The sequence below is a fragment of the Miscanthus floridulus genome, chromosome 6 (assembly GCF_019320115.1).
Source record: "Miscanthus floridulus cultivar M001 chromosome 6, ASM1932011v1, whole genome shotgun sequence".
NCBI lineage: Eukaryota > Viridiplantae > Streptophyta > Magnoliopsida > Poales > Poaceae > Miscanthus > Miscanthus floridulus.
Genome location: NC_089585.1, coordinates 9706534 through 9727860, shown reverse-complemented (window position 1 = coordinate 9727860; position 21327 = coordinate 9706534). Strand labels below are relative to the sequence as shown.

At 45.3% G+C, this 21327-nt stretch overlaps 1 protein-coding gene and 2 pseudogenes across 4 annotated transcripts; all 3 read right to left on the bottom strand.

Annotated features, from left to right (window-relative positions):
• Window positions 1-256: 256 nt before the first annotated feature.
• Window positions 257-9882, bottom strand: LOC136461623 (protein GIGANTEA-like). Of its 4 annotated transcripts, none has more exons than XM_066460904.1 (16): window positions 9726-9882; window positions 6821-7050; window positions 6639-6755; window positions 6465-6542; window positions 6316-6370; window positions 6097-6239; window positions 5725-5999; window positions 5240-5298; window positions 4432-4672; window positions 4210-4360; window positions 3876-4085; window positions 1915-3378; window positions 1706-1774; window positions 1255-1473; window positions 982-1074; window positions 257-888 (listed from the first exon to the last, which is right to left on the bottom strand). In XM_066460904.1, exons 3-16 carry the CDS (start codon window positions 6723-6725, stop codon window positions 580-582), a joined length of 3453 nt encoding a protein of 1150 aa, XP_066317001.1. In that variant the 5' UTR covers window positions 6726-6755; window positions 6821-7050; window positions 9726-9882; the 3' UTR covers window positions 257-579. The 4 variants fall into 4 exon arrangements, with proteins under 4 accessions (XP_066317001.1, XP_066317000.1, XP_066317002.1 ...); XM_066460903.1 differs by having other exon boundaries at window positions 6639-6743; XM_066460905.1 differs by having other exon boundaries at window positions 6639-6820; window positions 6903-7050.
• On the bottom strand, window positions 7057-9732 carry LOC136461625 (uncharacterized; annotated as a pseudogene).
• A 3216-nt stretch (window positions 9883-13098) lies between the features above and the next one.
• LOC136460192 (uncharacterized) lies at window positions 13099-13757 on the bottom strand (annotated as a pseudogene).
• Between the last annotated feature and the right edge of the window lie 7570 nt (window positions 13758-21327).

Here is a 21327-nt window from a genome sequence, read left to right as displayed (position 1 = left end):
CAGCATTCAGCTTTCCATTCGGAACTGCCCACAACCAGTGACTTGCTGATTCAATCAGAACGTATGTCTATAAGGCGTGTCCTCGTTCTGTCGTTCATATTTACCGTTCATATATATAGCAAGTATATAAATAGAAAAAGGTATGTTCTGCTTCTTCAGTAACCATCAGCCTGTTCGGCTAGGGCTAAAATGATTATATATGATCATAGATTATTACTGCTAGCTGGTTTGGTGTAAAATAAAATATTGTTCTGACTGAAAATTTACGATCGTTTACGACCAAGCGAACAGGCCGCATATTTAACAAAGTTACAAGCATACAGGTTACGTACAACTCAGGCTGTTAAATATGCCTGTACAACATCTGACGTCAGGTTGAAATAAAATCGCATCATGGAAGCAAGCCCCGTATATGCTTTGGAAACACCATCTAATATCAGTTTAATCACATATTGTGAGAACAAACCGGCGAGTCGTCCTTGATCGAGAGATTAGTGTCCTACTCGCCGGCCCTGCATGCAGCAGCTGCCAGCACTGGCCGTCAAGTGGCCGCCGATGTCAGATCCGGGACTGGCCTTGTCAGCACGGGAGAGGGCAGCCGAGCTCCTTCGCCGCCGCACTGAGGAAGGCGAGCGTCAGCCTGGTAGCACGGCGGCTGTGGGCTTCCCATTCTATGCACCTTTCAACGTCCGCTTGCCAGTTGATGATGCCTGCGGCCAGGCACCGGTAGGACGGGTTCTGGATGCCATTCCGCTGTTGTTCCCCTTGGATGATCTTGTTGGGGTTCATCGATCCGTTGTTCAGGATGTCACGGAGGACAGACATGCTGAGCGCGCGCACGTGTGCACTTGGGTGAGAAAGGCAGCGGATGGTGGTTGATAGACGGCACTGCAAATCATATTCAGTTAACCTGCTGAGTTATGAAGGATGCATGGTTGGCATTTTAATGAATGAGAACGAGAGTAGATAAAGAGGGCATGCCTTTAGCAGATTACAAAGGCCATCAGCAACTGATAGACCTGAATCTCCCCATTCAATAATAAGATGGACTGCTCGAGCAGTTACTTCGAGAAGCTGCATGTATCCACCAGACAAAACGACAGTCAGCAGGCATATATATCATGCGAGTTTGTAGTGCATGGAAATGATAAGTTGGTCATGTTTAATGACAGCAGAACATAATGGAACAGAACAGACGATTTTTGCTAAAGGTATTCTCCTGTTATGAAATCTGATGAATGAAAGAAATGTCACCTCAAGTTGTGGCAAAGTACAAGCTTCACCATCAACAAGCATTCCATCAGTAGCACGAAGTAGAAGGTCAGAGGCACTAGCAAGTATCACCAAAGCTTCAGGGCTGTCATGGTTCCTCATAAGCTCAGCTATAAGCTTCACTATACGTTGGTTGACTCTCCACATCTTCTGACCTTGTTCGTCGTCTCTAGCAATCCAAGGCTGCAAGTCCTTCTCGGCCTGAGAAAAAAATAAGCGTCAAGAAAGATGACTAGGAAACGGGTGCATATTCAAGTAGCCATTGTAGTTAAAATGTGTTTTGAAATAGATTTGTCAGAAACCAAAAAAAAAAGAATGTCTGTTTTGAAATAAATTAATCAGAAAAGGGAAATGAATTTGTTTGAAGTAAATCAAACAAAATTTAAACCAAAATTAGTTTTGACCAAACATGCAAATATAGCAATATCGTGACCTGGAGAACGATAGCAGTTGAGGCCTTGGTTGGTGATGCTGAAACGACATCACAAAGTGCATCCACAACCTACACATGAGAAACAAGGATTGTCATTTAGCCATAAGAATGTTAACAACAAGGCGCAAAAAAAAAAAAAAAAAGAATGTTAACAACAATATTGATGACTTCATACCACCACTCAGGCTTATAAGAACACATAAATATACCTTCCTCCATCCTTGGTGAGCTGATGTACTTTCTGCAGACATCTGCATTTCGGGAGAAGCTATGAGCTTCTGCCAGAGCAATGAGACAACAGAGAAGCACAGCTCTTGTTTCTCTGATAATACAGATCTTAGGAGAGTTTGTGAACCTCGGTACCCCCTATTCCGATCCATGGTAAGGAAGTTTGCCAAATCAGATGCTTCCACCTGTAAGCTTGCAATGGATTTCCTAGATGTACTTGCAACATCGCCATTCAGTAGAACCTCTTCTGCACATTTCAAGAGTGGTCTTGAGAAACCATTTTTCTTGTTTTCCAGCTTGACACTATCCGATGAGCTGGTATTGTTTTCCTCACAGTGATGTTGATTATCCTTCTTTACTGGTGTAAGGGTCAGGTGAGCTTCAAGAGGCTCAGCTTTGTTCACAATGGAGGACACTGTTTTACCATGCAAGTCAATCAAATGGTAGAGGGATGATGCCCTGGTAGAAATCTCAGGATCCCGCTTGCATCTCATCATTGCAGAGAGTGAAGTAAGGCACGGCCTAGACCGACGAAATAACTCAGAAACGTGAGCGGCAACCATAGCTGCTGCAACTATTTCATTTGAGCTATAGCTCCATGAGGTACCAACTGATGATGGCTTCAGGGAGAAAAGGGCTTCCAAGATGCCAAGAATTCTGCGAGTATGAAGAATTGCTGAGCTGATGCTACTGCGTGGCTCATTATTGATCCCATTGTTAATCTTCATGGAATCCTTTAAATTTGAATGCGATCCGTTCTTAGAAATGCAAGGGAACAGGGCGAGCTCGCAAGATAAGGCAACAACTGCAGCTAGAACATATGAATCAAACGTAGCAACAGGGCCTTGTCTCTTCTTACATCTGCTTCTTCCATTTGTTAATCTTGAATGCTCAGTGGCTTCCTCGTGGGAATGGTTATCACTACCAGTTGGTCTTTTGCTGCCTCCTGGCAAAGCTTGATGACTGACACAAACAGTTAACACCACAAATAGCAACCGGGAGGCAAGGTCCATTGAGGCACAGGATTCAACAAAGAGTGAATGTATCATTGTGTGAAGTTCAGCAACAGCAAGGTTCTTAGATTGACTTCTTGGCTTTCTAGATTGCTCTGATGTTTCAGAAGGAAAAGCTCTCCTAAGTATAGCTTCAACTGTTGCCACAAATATCCTCATCAGGCATGCTTCAGATGGACTTCCACGAGGTAGATACTCGAATACTTTTAATAATGGTAAGTACAGGCTCCATGACAGTGTAGGTGGCTGAAGCGGGGCAGCTACAACAATTTCAGGTAAATCAACTGCTGATGAACTTAGCGGTAGCAAACCATAGGCAGCTTCCCAGATGGTACAGATTCTCCACTCAACATCAGGGCCATGAGCACACAACAAAGAAGCAATGCCTTGTGCAGTGGCATCGATAGTGGCCTCAGATACAGGAACTTCCAACTTCCGGTAGTTAAAGGTGCAGACAGAAAAATGATCAATGCAAACACAAGTCAGCAATAAATCAAGGGGAAGCTAATTTCCTACTTTGGGTTGTTATAACATCAAAGTAGCTGAATATTGTAAAGGGTTATATCAAAGAATATATGGCTCAAAGAACATCGTAGATCATAAAAAAACACCTTTTTTTAAGGAACTGAGGTACCATCTATATCAGCACATATAAATGTGAAAATTCTTTATTCAATACACATACAGATTAAGTGTAGACATTATATCAATTCACTGCAATGTTTTGGCTGATCAAATACCCTAAATAGTCATATTAAGGTGTCTTCTGCCCTGAACTTAGTTTGACAGTGATAAAACTGGCTAAAATGTTGTGTAGAGAAAAGATTAGCTGTGCTTTCACTAGAGAGTAGTTAGTGTCTGAACTATCATCGTACCCATAGCTTCTTTAGAAAGCTTTTAAATTGATTTTGAGAAAAATTATTGCATACCTGCTTCTTATATGATGATACATAGCCACCTAGTGGTTCATGATGTACTTCAACTCCTTCGGCATGTCTCAATGGTGGAAAAAGCAGCGTTGGTTGGGAAAGTATTCGGAAAAGCAAAGCAGCAGCTGTATCAGCAGCAATACCAGCTCTCATTGACATTGCAGTTCCAATTGCACGCAAGAAATGCAGATGCATCCAATTCTTTGGAAGCTACAAAAAAATAAAGTATCACAGTTAATGAAAAATTACACAAAAAGATGTGGTTGGACAATTTTGTATCATAGGCAACTTGATAATTTTGCACTCAGAGGATAATCTGTGAAGTATGTCATACCCGCATGCCAGAAGCATAATCTTCAGCTGCTCTAAGTAGCTCAACTAGCTGTACTGCTGCATCAAGTGCATCTGGAGCCCATGATGGTGGTGCTTCGAGAAGACCAAAAAGCAACCTCTGTGTAGCACTTGGTGTAGCAATTGCATAGTATCTGAAAAGAAAATAACCCATTAAAAATACTATCTGGAAGTGGACTAAGCACAGCAGTGAACTGGAGCTTACCTATGGAACAAGCGAGCATATGGTTCAAGAGGGGGCAGGCCAGCCACCAAATGCTCGTCCAAGGGTGTTGTTGGTGGAGGTAGCAGAAGCGCAGGAACAGCTGCTGCTGTTAAATTTGCTGTCTCATAACGAGCTACCTCCTCATCACAGACACTTAATATAACTCCAGCTCCGTTGGCAACAGCCCATCTGGGTGTGGAAGGCATAAGCTGTGGGTGCTTCCCAGATCCTCGGCTGCAAGCTAAATCACCCAGGGATATGTTACAATTTTTTTCCATACACAACAAACATTATCAAGTACTACCCACATCCCAAAATATAGATACTTCTGGGTTTGTCCTAAGTAAGACCAAGTTTATAGAAAATATAATTAAAATATAGAACGCCAAATAACTGCATAGTGAAAATCATTTCATAGTTGGTCTAATGATACTGATTTGGTGTCCTAGATATTAATATTTTCTCCTATAAATTTGGTCAAAACTAACACAGTTTGACTTAGGACAAACCTAGAGGTAGCTATTAAGGGATGAAGGATTATATGAGAAAACAGTCCTCCAAACTCCAGGCTCGAGATTAGATAGATCATTGAATCTATTTTCATAATAAACTTATTTGGAGATACAAATGTTGCTAATATTTTCTATAAACGTAGTCAGACTTAAGAAAGTTTGACCAGCACGCTTCCCATGGCGACAGTTAATAAGGGACAGAGGGAGTATGATATCTCTACATATAGGAAAATGAGACATTTAATATTACTGTAATGCTGCAAATATACAATTATTTGCTGGTTGATTTTACCGACCAGTAGTTGGAGGCTTCAATTCTCCACCAGCAGCATATTTTCCCATTACACCCCCACACCTGATAAATGTGAAATAAAAACGAAGTGCTTAGCCTCTGTTACAAAGTAGAAGTGTATTCAAGCAAACAATTAACTTTGAGCAGCAAATTAATATATTCCAACAAGCTGAAAAGCATCTCACAGCAGAGAACAAACAATTCCATTTGTGTATCTGCATCATTTCACAGTAACCAGTTATTTCTGAACTATGTGTCCCCATACTATTCCTAGCGGCATGCTTGAAATCAGTAAATTGCAGACATGGTTGCAGTATGGACTGGATAATGAATTCCTTCCCTTACTCCTGTATTATCATGGCTAGCTGTTTGTTGAATTCCGTGTATACATTGTCCATGATATACACATTGTTGATAAAAATACATAATCTGGAGCTTTAAGGAAATTCAATAAACAAAAAAAGGTCAAATACAAATAATATTACTCACCATCGAAAATAGTCACTTCGAATGCCCAAAGGTGCAGCTAGCAATATGTCAGTGATCCACGGGGTTAGTGGCCTCAATGGCTTCCGGTCAGATTCGTTTCCTGGAGAATTATTAGATTTCTTATCTGTGGAATCACTAGATGTTGCCTGATCAGATGTGCTGCTACATTCAGCTTCACTATGTTGGCGCTCAACTTTGAATATTGGCCTATTGTAGTGAGTCAAGACTCTAAGAATTTCTCCACAGGCCAAGGCCCACTGCTCTGAGTACTCTTGCTGCGGTGAAAATTGTTAATGAGAAACAGTATAGAATTGTGAAACTCAAAGTCAACACAAAGAGAACTGAAACTAACCACGATAGTAATGGCCTCACCTCAGAAGTATGGCTAAATAAAGAGATGAAGGAGCTGAATGGGGGACCATGCCTATCATAGCACAGCGTCCCATCTATGATGCGTGAAAGAATTGGATGTACAACTGCATGACCATGCTCCGGATGATGAAGAACAAAAGTTGCTGTACAATGCAAGTAAAAGCAATATGTCAAATTCTTTCTTGGATTTCCTGGCAATTGTCCATAAGTTTGTATTACCCAACACTTCATCTACCAAGCGACTTTCTTTTGATGGATAGGAACTTTGAATGAGCTGCACAGAAGCAAAAAAAAGGGTAAATAAGGTAAACACATCTGGCATACATTTTGCCACAGCAAATACTAAACTGTTGTAGGAGATGAGGTACCTGAGCTATATCTTCAGGGAATTGCTCGCTGTCAGCTGTAAACTGGCCAAAGTACTCGACATAGGCCAAAATTTGTGCCTTCAAACAAGAAAAGACCAAAGGTGTTTGCGATCTACATCAAGTATCGTGAAAATTATAGCATAGACAACAAAACTCAAGAAGCAAGAAAGATACCTTCTTCTGCTCCACATCCTGGGGTGGAGGCCAGTACAATGATGAGAACTGGAGCCCATCGATCCACTTCACATTTGAATCTGACATGCTTGGTAGCTCAAGAGCCTGCCCAAGAAACTAGAAAGGCTCTCAAAGGGAAAGAAATAAATTACACACGTTGATCCAATAACCAATAAGAGCACCTGTAATCAACACCGTGTTGAAGTTGCCAGTCAGTTCATCCATCTATGCCACCAAATTCCTACTCTTAGTAATGCTACTTGCCTCAAAACCAAGAAACTTTCAGTAAGACACAAGTTCTCCTAAGTGTACTGTTAACTTCTTCAATCAACCCCCACAGAGGGGGGGTCTACATCCCCCAACGGAACAAGTATCATATCAACCAATCCCAAACATAGTTGCTTGAAAACCTCTGCATTAGCAATATATAACAAAAGAAGAATAGGGGGAAATGAATAATATTGAGAATTAATATTTAAGAATGAAGCAACTAAACAACAAATATAGGAACTAACAAAAGAAATGAGATGGAGCTAAAACAAAAAATGTGTACAATCTGCTGATAGATCTTTTAAATTTTTTAAGATACAATAAATGCATGATCAAACAAAATTATTACCAAAATAAGGGATGAGAATTTTTCACTTATCTTTTTAGGGACAATTGTCTGTTGGACATCCAAAGTGATGGTCTTTTGCTGGCGGATATCCACTTTGGAGCATTTTGCCAGAAGATACTCTGGTTCGCTGAAATTAGGCCACGCGACACCGCGGACCGGTTGCAGCCAGTTGAGGAGAGAGAACAGCGGTGAAATGACATTCTTGCCCCTGCCACTTTCTTCTTCCTCTCTCCCTTTCTCTTTTTTTCTGTTTCCTGTCCCCGTCACGGGCGGCTGCGCCTCCGACGCCCGCTGCTTGCCTCCTGCGTCTTCAATTCCTTCGTCCTTCCATGTCGATTGATTCTTCTTGATTGATAGATAGATAGGGGGAAAAAGAGAGCAGGGGAGGGAAAGGCAAAGCAGAGCCCGTAGCGTCCTTGTCACAGATAGATACTAGATTGCTGGCAATGGCGTCGTCGAGGGGGGCTACCCAGGCCGACGAGAACGGCCAGGCTCGTTCGGGCTTGGTAGCGCCGGCGGTAGCGGGCACCCCGGGGCCGGCGTCGCGCGAGTTAACACGGCTGCTGCCTGGTTCGCTCTTGCTGCGGTGGAGGAGCATGTCCCCCGCCAGGACCCGCGCGCCGACGACGACGCGGCCAACGAGGAGGACGACGACGTGGAGGAGGACGAGGACGAGCGGGACGAGGCGGTGACCGGCGGCGCGGCCTCCCCGTGCGTCCCCCCGGTCGCATCGGCGGAGGGGCCGGGGCCGAGATTCGGCGCCGGGACGAGTGCATTGATCAGCTTGAGCCGCGGTGACACGCTGCGGAGCGAGGACATGGACCGCGCGCGGCGGGGCATGAGGTCGCGGCCGCGCGTCGGCGCCGCGCGGCCGCCACAGTCGCCGTCGTCGTTGCTTCCGGGGTCGACATCCGGGAGCGGGGGCAGGGTCCGGCAGCAAGCCCCCTCCCGTCCCCTCCCCCAGCGGCGCCACCACGTGCCCTCAACCGGCAGCCGCGCAGGCGCCTCCTCCCCGACCGACGCGTGCTCCCCTTCCCCTTCCGGTGGTGGTGGCATCTGCACTCCAGCCAGGGTCGCCGAACTCGAACTCCGAGTCGAGGAGGCCGAGCACGAGGCCGAGAGGAGGAGGTGGTGGATGGGGCTGGCCGGCGCGCTGAAGAAGTAGCCTCAACCGCCGATGGCGTGGGGACGTCCGGGGCTGGACGGCGCGCTGGCAAACGGGACAGGAAACAGAAAAAATAGAAAAGGGGAGAGGAGGAAGAAAGCGGCAGGGGCAAGAATGTCATTTCACCGCTTTCTCTCTCCTCAACCGGCTGCAACCGGTCCGCGTTGTCCTGTGGCCTAATTTCACCGAACTAGAGTGTCTTCTGACAAAATGCTCCAAAGTAGGTGTCCGCCAGCAAAGAACTATCACTTTGGATGTCCAACAGACCATTGTCCCATCTTTTTAAGGCAGTAATTTTCACTTAACAACAAATATAGGCAGTAATTTTTAAGGCAGTACTTATCTAACATTTCAGCGCCACAATCCAAAATGGACACTTAAAACTACATTTGTGGATCACATAAATGAAGAATCAATCAATTTGGTAAAAGAGCATTTTAAAATATTCAAGGTGATGTTTTTTTTCCGAAACTGCCCACAAGGGGAAGGTGATTTGGGAATCAGCCATTTACCCTTTAGAAAGTTCATACAGGTGCCAACATCTAAAAAGTTGTCCATTAAGGTTCAGCAATTTCGAGGACTCAACTTATCACCTAATTTCCTGTACTGATGAACAATTCGTAGGAATAGGATGACTGGTACGGAAGTTGAAGGTAAAATCTTTCTGCTCAACTTGCATATTTCTAGTACAAGTTCAGGTTTGTCTGCTATAGTTCCTCGTCAAAAAATATACAATCAAACAAACAGGATAACCGAAGCGGACATGTTAAATAAAGGATTAACAACCTTTATAGATACAATTCCAAATGATTATCCCCACCCTCTTTTCCACAACCGTAACTACGGATTTTTTTTCAGGAACATAATTCTACAAAGTGGTATGACACCGTAAATAGCGAGGCCCAACTCAAATCCACTATTTGCAATCAACGAGCTAAGGATCTAGTAGCCGAAATAAAAACCTACATATATTCGTAGTCAAGTGCATCCGCCACGCATCGACCCGCCGAGGCTAGACAAAACAAAATATGGTAAATTGGTAACTACAATCAGCTCAACCTCGCCGCCAAAATTTAAACTCTTCGTCGTCCAATCCTCCGCGTCTCTAGTAAATCTATCACCAGAACCCCGATAAAACCACCTGCTCCTAAAAAATATCTACAAATCCAGCCGGCCAGTTGGCACCAGTAGCCGCGAACGGATAGCCGTAAATCAACGGACAAAAACGCAGAAAATACTAAATACAGCGCCGGAAACACGAAACCCGCACAGAAAAAAATCCGGGAAAAATCAGGAGCATTACCTCGACGGGGCGCGCTCTAATCCGAGGCTCTCTGCGGGCAGCCGGCGGCGTCCGTGCGCAGATTTCGCGGCGGGGCGGCGGGTGAGGCGCAGCGGAGGAGAGAGAAATGGCGGGGAGCGAGGAGAGGCGAGAAAAAGATTTTTTCGCGATGCGGTGGGTGGTGGTGGTGCGGCCGCGTTATTTCACCCGCGCGCCACGAGTGGAGGCCCACGCTGTCACTACAGTCACCGACAGGTGGACGCAGAATACGTCCGGGCCCACGCGTCGGCGGGTGGGTGCGGGGGAGGGGAGATACTTATTCGGGAATGGCTCGGGCTGGGCTGTGGGCTGGGGTGGGAGATCGCCTCCTGGCGCTGCTGACATGGCCTTGATATTTTCGGGGGCGGCATGGCATGGGTGCATGACCACCATGACATGCATCATCCATCCATCATACGCATGCTCCCTGAAATTGCGATTTGCACCTCCGTTTGGGAGTTAAATTTTAATAGGCCCCTGTGTCCGGTGCCTGCTTTTTTAGTGGTTCAACACTAACGGGTGTGTTAGTGTTACGACTTGTGATTTGGTGGAGGCGCATAGAATAGATAGTTTCTTGATTTTTTTTATAACAAATATCCGATGATACTCCACGGGGTCAAAAATAATTCTCTTGTTTTGTGTTTTATGCTTATCTTTGGTCGGAAGTTTTTGGAAAATTATATTCTGAACTAGAGTCATTAGAGTTTATGCAATTTTGGAAATATTTTTTAATATAATTATACATGTATAGCTTAAGTAAATGTTTTCGAACTAAATGATTTTGTACATTTAACTTTTATGGAATGGGGATTATTAGGTAAAAGAAGGGATTAGTCGAACAAGCACTAAAGCCTATAAAAACATAATTAAGATAGTCCTAAATAAACAAACTAAATGATTTTTGAAGTAGTGGTGCTATTTTTTAAACTTGGAAGTTAGTACCATGCATGGAGCATGGTGCACGTGCTACATACCGAGACCGTGAGACAACATAATAACATAAACTTTCCGGCGCGTAAGCATTTTCTTTTTGGACGGGGGTAGATAAATTTCGATTCTTTGCCAAGGGCGAACCAGCAAAAGAGAAGGATAAATTTCCTAAACGATAAGCCAACATAAGACTGGACTTTGCTGGGCTACTGGCCGTCCGATGCGTGGAGATCGACACCAATCCGATGGCCAGTGTTAGAAGCGTGCTTTGACAATGGACGTCGTCGTCCAATCGGCTGTCCTTCATTCACCCGGTGAAGAATTTGAAGATGGCGCGGATGACATCAGGGGGCGGCAAGGCAAGTTGGAACGATTTGTCGATGACGAGCGGTGATAATTGGACGGTGGTGTTGCGATGTGCCCATTACGGCTTTTTAATTATTCGTCCACTATCATGGTGGATCCGTGATTATTAGGTCTGCCTTGGACTCTTGGATGCTTAAGAAAGGCATGAACAGCTGGTTGTTGTTTGCATGCTCTTGCTTTCCGAGGGCCGGTGCATATATATGGTGGTTACACTCATTGGCGGATCCAGGGGGGGGCTAGGGGGGCAGCAGCCCCCCCCGTGAGACTGATTTTATGTGGTATTTACTGTAGAAAAAACGTGATTTCACCGTTAATCTTCGACATTTGTTCTAAATCTCTATTGATTAGCCCCCCCCGAGGTGTTCATCTTGGCTCCGCTAATGGTTACACTTGCACACTACTGTGTGAGAAATGCAATGGGCATATGGACCTATCCATGGACTGTTTTCAACGTGCAATCATGTATAGATAGAGGCAAGGAAAAGCTAAGCTTAATAGGTGAATTAGCTCTGACAGTATTACACCATTAAGGAAAAGGAAAACTACCAGTAGTAGGAGGGAAGTACTGATGTCTCTTCAATTAAAATAAAAACAACAATAGTAGTACTCCATATGGTCATCTAGGAACAGTTTTTGCTTGGAAGCACCTGCGTGCGGTATCCAATCATGGCTATCTCAACCAATCTATCTAATGTGAATTGAAGACCGTGATCGGCAAGTTCCACCGGAGTTTGCGTGGCCTAACTAGCTAGAGCGTTTTTTTTTAATTTTAACCCTTTTTTAAAAATAATTTTAAATCTAACATTGACGATTTTTTTTAAAACTAACACTTTTGGCCGCGTCTATTGCCCTGACGCCGTCAAATGCCTGTGCCGCGCCAGTTTTTTTTTTTAATTTTAACCCTTTTTTAAAAATAATTTTAAATCTAACATTGACGATTTTTTTTTAATCTAACACTTTTGACCGCGTCTATTGCCCTGACGCCGTCAAATGCCTGTGCCGCGCCAGCATGCTGGCGCGGCAGAGGGCTGACGTGGCGGCGACCAGGAGCGCTGATCGTTGACGGGGCAGGGCTCTGCCGCGCCACCGATCTTGGCGTGGCACTGCCGCGTCCTGATCCATGGCGCGGTAGAGCTGAATATAGCTCCCGCCGCGGCCTTCGCCCTCCCGTGCCCGAGCAGCCGCAGCAGCGCAGCGCCTAGCCGCCGCGAAGCAGGCCACGCCCGCCTCCGCCCGCGCCAAGCCGCCGCCGACCACGCCGGCCGCCTCGCCCGCCTCCGCCCGCGCCAGGCCGGCAGCCGCGCCCATGTGCTCCCACGCTAGCCAGCGAGCCAGCCGCGTCCGCCCTCTCCAGGCCGCCCATCGCCGAGCACGGCACGGACGTCGCGGCCGAACCAGTGGGCTACGGCGCTCTGTTTGAGATAATTTCGATTGATTACGTTCGTTTTACAAACCGAGTACATAATACATGGGTACAACAAATCCGAGTACATGATACATGGGTACAATAAATCCAAGTACATGATACATGATGGCGTAATAAAAAACCCTCAGTCAGAAACATACTGAGTAAGCAACTCGTCGTCCAAGTACCAATCCTCAACCACAACTCTGTTGCTGTGGCTAGGCTCGCCTGCATTGCCCTGATCTGCCTTTCGCCTGTAGTAAGCGGTCTCTGCTTCATCTACGGCCTCTGCGGCCTGAGTGAAGAACGCGTCGTTATCCTCCTCCGCCTGCAAGCCCGTCTCTGCTAGAGCGATGAGCTCGTTCAGTCTACCAGTGTCGTCTTCAGCCTCCTCCGCCTGTAAGCCCGCCTCTGCTAGAGCGATGAGCTCGCTCAGTCTGGCAGTGTCATCCTCAGCCTTCTCCGCCGGCAAGCCGCCTCTGCTAGAGCGATAAGCTCGCTCAGTCTTGCAGTCTCGTCCTCCTCCTCGTCTCCCTCATCAGACACCATAATCGATGATTCAACGGTGCGACCAGCTCGCTTTCTGTGCTCATCTAGCTTCTTTTGTTTTGCTTTTGGAGGTTCTTCGGACCATTTATTCGTAGGACCATACAATCACTCCTTAAAACGACACTTCGCCATCGAATACACCTAAATAACGTGACATTAGTTCATGACACATATAGGTCAACTTTTAAACAAATACACTTTGCACTTACTTCATGCTTGTTTGAACACACAAACTCCAACGTATTGTCAGAGTTTATCACAGCTCGGTCTCCGTAATGGCACAGAGGAGGTTCCTCGAGTCGTCTAACTGCGGCTAAGTGCTTCTCCTTAGCCGTCATTGGAGAGAGGTTAGGGGGAGGTGGAACCCACCGCTGGAAGTGCTCTTGTGGATTTCGCCCCCTCCACCAATCGTCGAAAAAGAGGTACCTGGGGTCAAACTTGTCTGCACCGTCGATCCACTAAAAAAAGCACCTCTCATGGGCCTACATAACAAAATTCAAATAAAATATTAGTAACTTAGTAATACAAATAAAGAAAAAAAACATATGGAAACAATTACTTACATTGAAACGACTGTATGTGTAGAAGCAACGAGCCGCTGTGTCCGGATGTCTCGATTGAAACACGTCGGCTGGATGCCCACAGTCACAGTTAGGGACAGGGAGTTCAGGAGAAACGGGTGAATCTTTACTAGAAGCGTCGGGGTACAATTCTCTAGGACGACCTCGTTTCCGCCATAACTGCTCTCGAAACATATCTTTCATCTAATACAACGGTTCAAATTAAATATCAATCAAAACTACGAAGATTAATGTAAAATATAATCATTTGCAATGCAACTAAAATAATATAACCGACAATTATAGCAACAAAAAAATACATGATAAATAAACTTTTAACTAAATAATTAACTTTAACATTGACAAAATTAAACTAATATCTTTCTTCATACATAATCTTTCTCCTGATCTTAACTTCCATTCATAATATCCTATCTACCATGGTGCCACAAACGAAAATAAAATGTGCATCATTACCTTAAATGAGGACGAGGAGGGACGGAGGCGACCGGAGAATGGAAGGGAGGGGAGGGAGGCAGCAATGAAAGGCCGGGCGGAGGGCGGGCTGCTGGCGTTCGTGGCGCGCGGCGGCCTGGCGCGGGCGGAGGCGGGCGTGGCGGTGGCCAGGCGCTGCGCTGCGCTGCTGCGGCTGCTCGGGCACGGGAGGACGAAGGCCGCGGCGGGAGCTATATTCGGCTCTGCCGCGCCATAGATCAGGACGCGGCAGTGCCGCGCCAAGATCGGTGGTGCGGCAGAGCCCTGCCCCGTCAGCGGTCAGCACTCCTGATCGCCGCCACGTCAGCCCTCTGCCGCGCCAGCATGTATGGCGCGGCACAGGCATTTGGCCGCGCCAGGGCAATAGGCGCGGCCAAAAGTGTTAGTTTTAAAAAAAAAATTCGTCAGTGTTAGATTTAAAATTATTTTCAAAAAAGAGTTAAAATTAAAAAAAAATCGCTAGAGCATGGTATAAACAATTAAACACGGGATTAAAAAAATATGTCTTCTTTGAAATGCAGATTTTTCTTCTTCTGTTTTTCTAACATTTTTACTGTGAAAAATGAACTATGGCTCCTATAAATTTATACACGGATCTTGTGAAATTCTTGCGTTCCAAATGCTTTGAACATATACTCTAACTAGCTTTTAGTAGAGGCATATCATAAACCCCGTCGTTTGTAGTTTTGTACAAGTAGATGGATGCTGCGCATGCATGTCATATATGAAGCTAACGAGTTATGTACAGTAAGAACGGACGAACGGTACTTATTTGGACCTCCGTGCCTGCCAATGAATATTAGTTTCATTAGGCTCAGAAATTTTCAGAACACCTGGCGTACTTGGCACACATGCCAATCAGCAGATGAACCCCGGCCAATTGTCGCCACACACGTTTTGCAAAGCATGTAGCACGTACAGTAAGGGAAAGTATAGCATGGAGTAGTACACCGTAAAGTCGGTAGCTATCGGAAGGGAAATAAATAATGGAGCATATAGTATATCAAATTAAACCAAGTTACGTACACTAAGGGCCTAAGACTGCATTACGTTACGCCTCGCCGTCGCAAGAATCTCCTCTCCGGTACAAAATATCCAAAAGCAGCTTTCTGGTCCCAGCGAAGTGTCTAGAACCATCCAGCTAGCATACTTCCTCGCACTACTACTACACTTCTGCCGTAACCGGATTCGTCCGATCAGCGCGTGGACTCCGTCGCGGGCCACGTTCAGCGCTGGACGGCCCGCGGGCAGACACGAGACCCCCCAGTTGACCCCGTGCTGGGTGCCTCCTTGGGCCGTGGGGCGGTCTGGTAACGCAACGGCGATGGCCGGCCGGTGTGCGGGCCCCGCTGGGGGTGTGCGTGTCGAGTAGGTGACGGACCAGGAGGGCGCTGTCGCGGCGTGGGGCCGGCACCGCGCGCGTACTGCTCCGTATCTTGTTGCTCGGCAAAGGCGGCCCGTTCGGCTGTCATTAAATCGGACTCCGCTAATTTGCGAGCCTGGTTAAATACTATTTTATGACTGATTTGTATGGATTAAAGTCGGCTGAATAGCATAAGCGAACAAGGCGATTGTCTGTCTTGGAGCTGGCCAACTAGGCACCTGCTGGAAGTATTCTTTAATATAATAGTATATCAACACATGTTGAAACCTTTAACTATCATAATCCTTGAGTACTATCTGTCAATGGCTGAATCTAGATCTTTATTGTTCAAGTCTATTCATCTCTAATGTTTTATAGGTGTGTTAACATAGATTCAGATTTAGAAAGGCTAAAAGATATCCAAATTTATGGTTTCATTTAATCTCTTGGAAACATGTGAAATTTGGTCAGGATATGTAGGGGTGTCATATAAAGGCATGGCCTTAGGATGACATTGAATCCCACGTTTACATCAAGAGAGAATCATAAGGCTGTCTCGTTGGTTGAAAAATCCTATATTGACCTTAATGCCTGTTTAGATGCACTTGGAGTAGCAAAATTTTGTATCCTAATTTTTTTTTGTTGTAAATCTTTAGGCATTCAAACTTTACATCTCGGTGTTTAGATGCATGGCAAAACTTTAGCACTGTATCAAATAAAGACTAATTTGCCTTCATTTAGAGCATGTTTGGATGCTGCCCTGGAGAGTAGCTGTCTGGACTGGACGCTGCCTGTGATGTGCCTGTACCTTATTTGGTTGCAACCCTGAACTTCGATCCTGTTGCCTGGCCTGGTGACAATTAGCGTTGGTTGCCTGGCTCCGGCACATGTTTCTGGACGCCTGGCCACAGGCAACCGTATTTGTCTGGCATTAATGGAGGTGATTAGCACCATTCGATCTTTCTTTTTATTTTTTTCTTTTCAAAATAACAGACAACGTTGTGACAACACAAATCAATTATCTGATTCAAATATGTATAATTCTCTATGAATAGTTATAGCAATATACAAGACTAATACGTAATATGTCTTAATTAGTGTTCCTAGGCACATGTCTCCAACCAAACACATCCTTTAAAGTTGCCTCGCCAGGCAAAAACCATCAAATTTCTAGGCAACTCTCAGGCATCACTTTTTACCAGGCAAGTTGTCTAGGTTTCCAACCAAACAAGCTTTTAATGACTGATTTGCTTCATTAATTGTTAGCCATGCACAGCCATGCATGCTACATGCTGGGTGCCTAGCTACTGCTCGCCATTGCTGCTATTTGCCGAGCTGTTGGGCGCCTAGCTGCTTGAAAGGATCAAGATGTCCAAGAAAGGGGGTGAATTGAGCTAATTCTAAATTTTTTTACAATAATTAAGTCATATGATTAGCCCAATTAACCCCTTATACCTAGAAAGTATTTCTATTGATCTACCACACAAAAGTTTGGCAACTTATGTTCCAATCCTACTCTAGCATGGTAATTCTATGAATATAAATAACAAGAATTAAATTGCTCAAAGTAAATGCTCAAAGTAAATAGAGAAGGAGGAACGTGGCGATGTTTCGCCGAGGTATCGGAGAGTCGTCACTCCCCACTAGTCCTCGTTGGAGCACCCGCGCAAGGGTGTAGCTCCTCCTTGATCCGCGCAAGGATCAAGTGCTCTCTACGGGTTGATTCTTTGACACTCCGTCGCGGTGAATCACCCACAACAGCTCACAACTTGAGTTGGGTCATCCACAAGCTCCGCCGGATGATCATCAAACTCTCAATCACCACCAAACCGTCTAGGTGATGGCGATCACCAAGAGTAACAAGCACAAACTCTCACTTGACCACAACAAGCCTAATAAGAAGGGTGGATGCACACTTTGCTACTCTTGATCTCACTAATGAGGGCTCTCTTTGGGATTCTCAAATCTTAATCACCTCACTATGATCTTGCTCTTCTTGGCACTCTCAAAGGTGTTTCTTAGCTATTGGAATGAGCAAAAGTACCTCCCACATACGAATGGAGGAAGTATTTATAACCATGGCTGAAAAACGAACCGTTATGTGCTTCTGCGGGTTGACCGGACGCTCTAGTCAGTTCTTCTCGAACTCCAGTGTTTAAGATGTGACCGAACGCTGGACAGCGTCTGATGAACACTGACCGGACATGTCCGATCATGATTTTCCCTCTCTGGAACCTTACTGGAGTCGACCGGACGCTGGGACTCAGCGTTCGATCACTTCACCTCTCAGCATCCGGTCCCACCAGATGATTTCATCTTGATCAAATGAACTGACCGGACTCTGCGCCAGCGTTCGGTCACCCCGAAGCCAGCGTTCGGTCAGTATTTGACCCTCCATTCACTTTCAACTTTCGATCATATATGAATGAAATTTGCTCCAATAGATCTAAGGGCTTCTTAGGAGCTACCTAGTGCTAGATTTAGCAAGTATGCACCACACCTAACTCACTAGACTCACCTAGGTCAAGCTACCTGTCCATAACCCCCTTAATAGTATGGCCAAAGGAAAAATAAAGTCCTAGACTACTCTAAGTGTCTTTTCCACTCCAATCGACACTTAGAACTAGTCCATCCTTAACCTTATCGTTCATCATTTGAAAACTGAAACGATTTCCATCGTAGGGGCATGACCACCATGATAGCCCAATCGATCTCCATTACCATGACCTAACTTAATTGCCTCTGTAAAATACACGTTAGTCATAGTAATTGCGTATTGTCATTAATCACCGAAACCCAACTAAGGGCCTAGATGCTTTCAATCTCCCCTTTTTGGTGATTGATGACAATACCATCTCGAGTATGTGAAAGAGTTGAGGTTTTTAACATGCTTGGTTCATATAAGCTTTTGACAATAAGAACAAAAGAGTTAGGCAAGCTTATATGACCCAAGCCAACATGATATACTCAAAAGATATGAAATAAGCATGAGTACAAGTAATAAAGCTCATTTGCATTGGAGTAAAACATGGAAGCAAAGCAAATGAGCATAACACAAGTGATATGACATATACAAGATTCAAAGTAGAGAGCACACATGTCACATATCACGATCACGTAGATATCACTATCACATAAATATAGTTTGATGCATAAAAGTAAACACACGAATGCATACTAGTGTATCACACATAAAAACCAAATATAATAGAATACTAAGCTCCCCCTAAGTCGCTCCCCCTAAGTCTAATATACTCGATACCTCTCCTCCTTTGGCGTCAAACACCAAAACCTAAGGGTCGATCGGCGGAGCTGTAGCGGACAAGTCGGGCGCTGAGGTACGAGGAGTGAGCTAGAACTATGTGCCATCATCATCTGACCCTAAGCTCTGAGCTGTCTGACCCTCCATAGCTAGAAGCAATGCTGAAGCGGTCTAAATCGGATCAGGGACTGGAGCGACCATAGACTGTGCAGGTATCACTAAAGCAGGTGGCTCTGATGATGCAACAGAAGAAGGGAGTGTTTCTGTAGTCCCGGTAATAGGTGCAACTATAGAAGGACCTGGGACACGTAAATATGGCGGAGTAGACTGCCCTGTCAACTCACTGAAAGTCGCTCTAAGGCTCCTAGAGACTGAGGTATCTGGCACTAGCAGCGAAGAAGTCTGAGCCGGTGTGAAGCCCATCTAAAAAGGTGTGAACTATGGGGCTAGCAGTCGTACTGGTGAGGCAAACCACTAGGACACCTGCTCTATAGGTGAAGCAAACTATACTGGTGGCTGTCCCTAACTCTGAAGCCCACTAGGCTGTAATGCTAGAGTCATAGAAGTGGTGGCAGACTGACCAAGCTAGGGTGAAGGCTATGGCGGTGGAGCCCTAATAGCTATCACAACATGCTGCATAAACCCTAGTAGCTACTGCTGTATGAGAAGCTACTGCTGATGCATGGTCTGCTGCTGTTGTATAGCCTGCTGCTGCTACTGGATCACCTGTTGCTGTTGCTGGAACTCATCCTGCCTAGTCTAAAACTGAGCAAAAGTGGCAGCTGTCTCCTGAGCCTGGCGAGCCTGATCCTGCCTCATCCGCTCAAGTATGGTAAGTAGAGCAGGGTCTGTCTGCAGTGCTGGTGGAGCTGAACTAGAACTACCGGCCTCATGGTCACATCGATGTGGAGACATCTGAGGAATAGGCTGGTAGTCATCATCTGAGTTGTCACTTGGGTCGCTCATGATAATCCCCTCCTGCTGAGCATCAAGCTACTCCTCTATAGCTGCTATGCTCCTGATGGTCTCATCCTGCTAAGCTGCAGTCTCTGGTGAAAGCATCTAGGTCTCTAGTTGGGTTTTAGTGATTAATGACAATACATGATTACTATAACTAACGTGTGTTTTGTAGAGGTAATTAAATTAGGTCATGGTAATAGAGATCGATTGGGCTATCATGGTGGTCATGCCCCTACGATGGAAATGATTTCGGTTTTCAATGGATGGACGACAAGGTTAAGGATGGACTAGTTCTAAGTGTTGTTTGGTGTTGAAGAGACACTTAAAGTAGTTTAGAACTTTGTTTTTCCTTTGGCTGTACTATTAAGGGGGTATGGAAGGGTAGCTTGACCTAGGTGAGTCTAGTGGCTTAGGTGTGGTGCACACTTGCTAAACCTAGCACTAGGTAGCTCCTAAAAAGCCCTTAGATCCATTGGAGCAAACTTCATTCACATACATTCAAAAGTTAAAAGTGAATGGAGGGTCAAATACTGACCGAATGCGGGCTTCGGTGTGACCGGAAGCTGGCGTAGAGTCCGGTCAGTTCATTTGATCAAGGTGAAATCGTCTGGTGCGATCGGACGCTGAGAGGTGAAGTGACCGAATGCTGAGTCCCAGCGTCCGGTCGACTCCAGTAAGGTTCCAGAGAGGGAAAATAATAACCGGATGCGTTCGGTCAGTGTTGACCAGACACTGTCTAGCGTCCAGTCACATCTTAAACATTGGAGTTCAGGGAGAACTGACCGGAATGTCCGATCAACATGACCAGAGCATTCAGTCACCCCATAGAAGCACATAATGGTTCATTTTTTAGCCATAGTTATAAATACTTCCTCCATTCGTGTGTGGGGGGTACTTTTGCTTATTCCAATAGCTGAGAAACACCTTTGAGAGTGCCAAGAAGAGCAAGGTCTTAGTGAGGTGATTGAGATTTGAGAATCCCAAAGATAGCCCTCATTAGTGAGATCAAGAGTAGCAAAGTGTGCATCCACCCTTCTCATTAGGCTTGTTGTGGTCAAGTGAGAGTTTGTGCTTGTTACTCTTGGTGATCGCCATCACCTAGACGGTTTGGTGGTATTGGAAGCTTGGTGATCATCTAGCAGAGCTTGTGGATGACCCAACTCAAGTTGTGAGCGGTTGTGGGTGATTCACCGCGACGGAGTATCAAAGAATCAACCCATAGAGTGCACTTGATCCTTGCGCGGATCAAGAGGGAGCTATACCCTTGCACGGGTGCTCCAACAAGTACTAGTGGAGAGTGGCGACTCTCAGATACCTTGGCAAAACATCACCGCGTTCCTCCTTCTCTCTTTACTTTGAGCATTTACTTTGAGCAATTCAATACTTGTCTTTACATTCATAGAATTGCCATGCTAGAGTAGGATTGGAACTTAGGTTGCAAGACTTTTTGTGCGGTAGAACATTAGAAACACTTTCTAGGCACAAATAGTTAATTGGGCTAACCATTGGATTTAATTATTGCAAAGAAATTTAGAATTAGCCTAATTCACCCCCCTCTTGGGCATCTTGATCCTTTCAATTGGTATCAGAGCCTTGTGCTCATGTATTTAGGCTTAACCACCTAGAGAAAGATGTCTCACAGGGATGGACCTCCTCCTATCTTTGAGGGGGGATAATTTTCCATATTGGAAAAT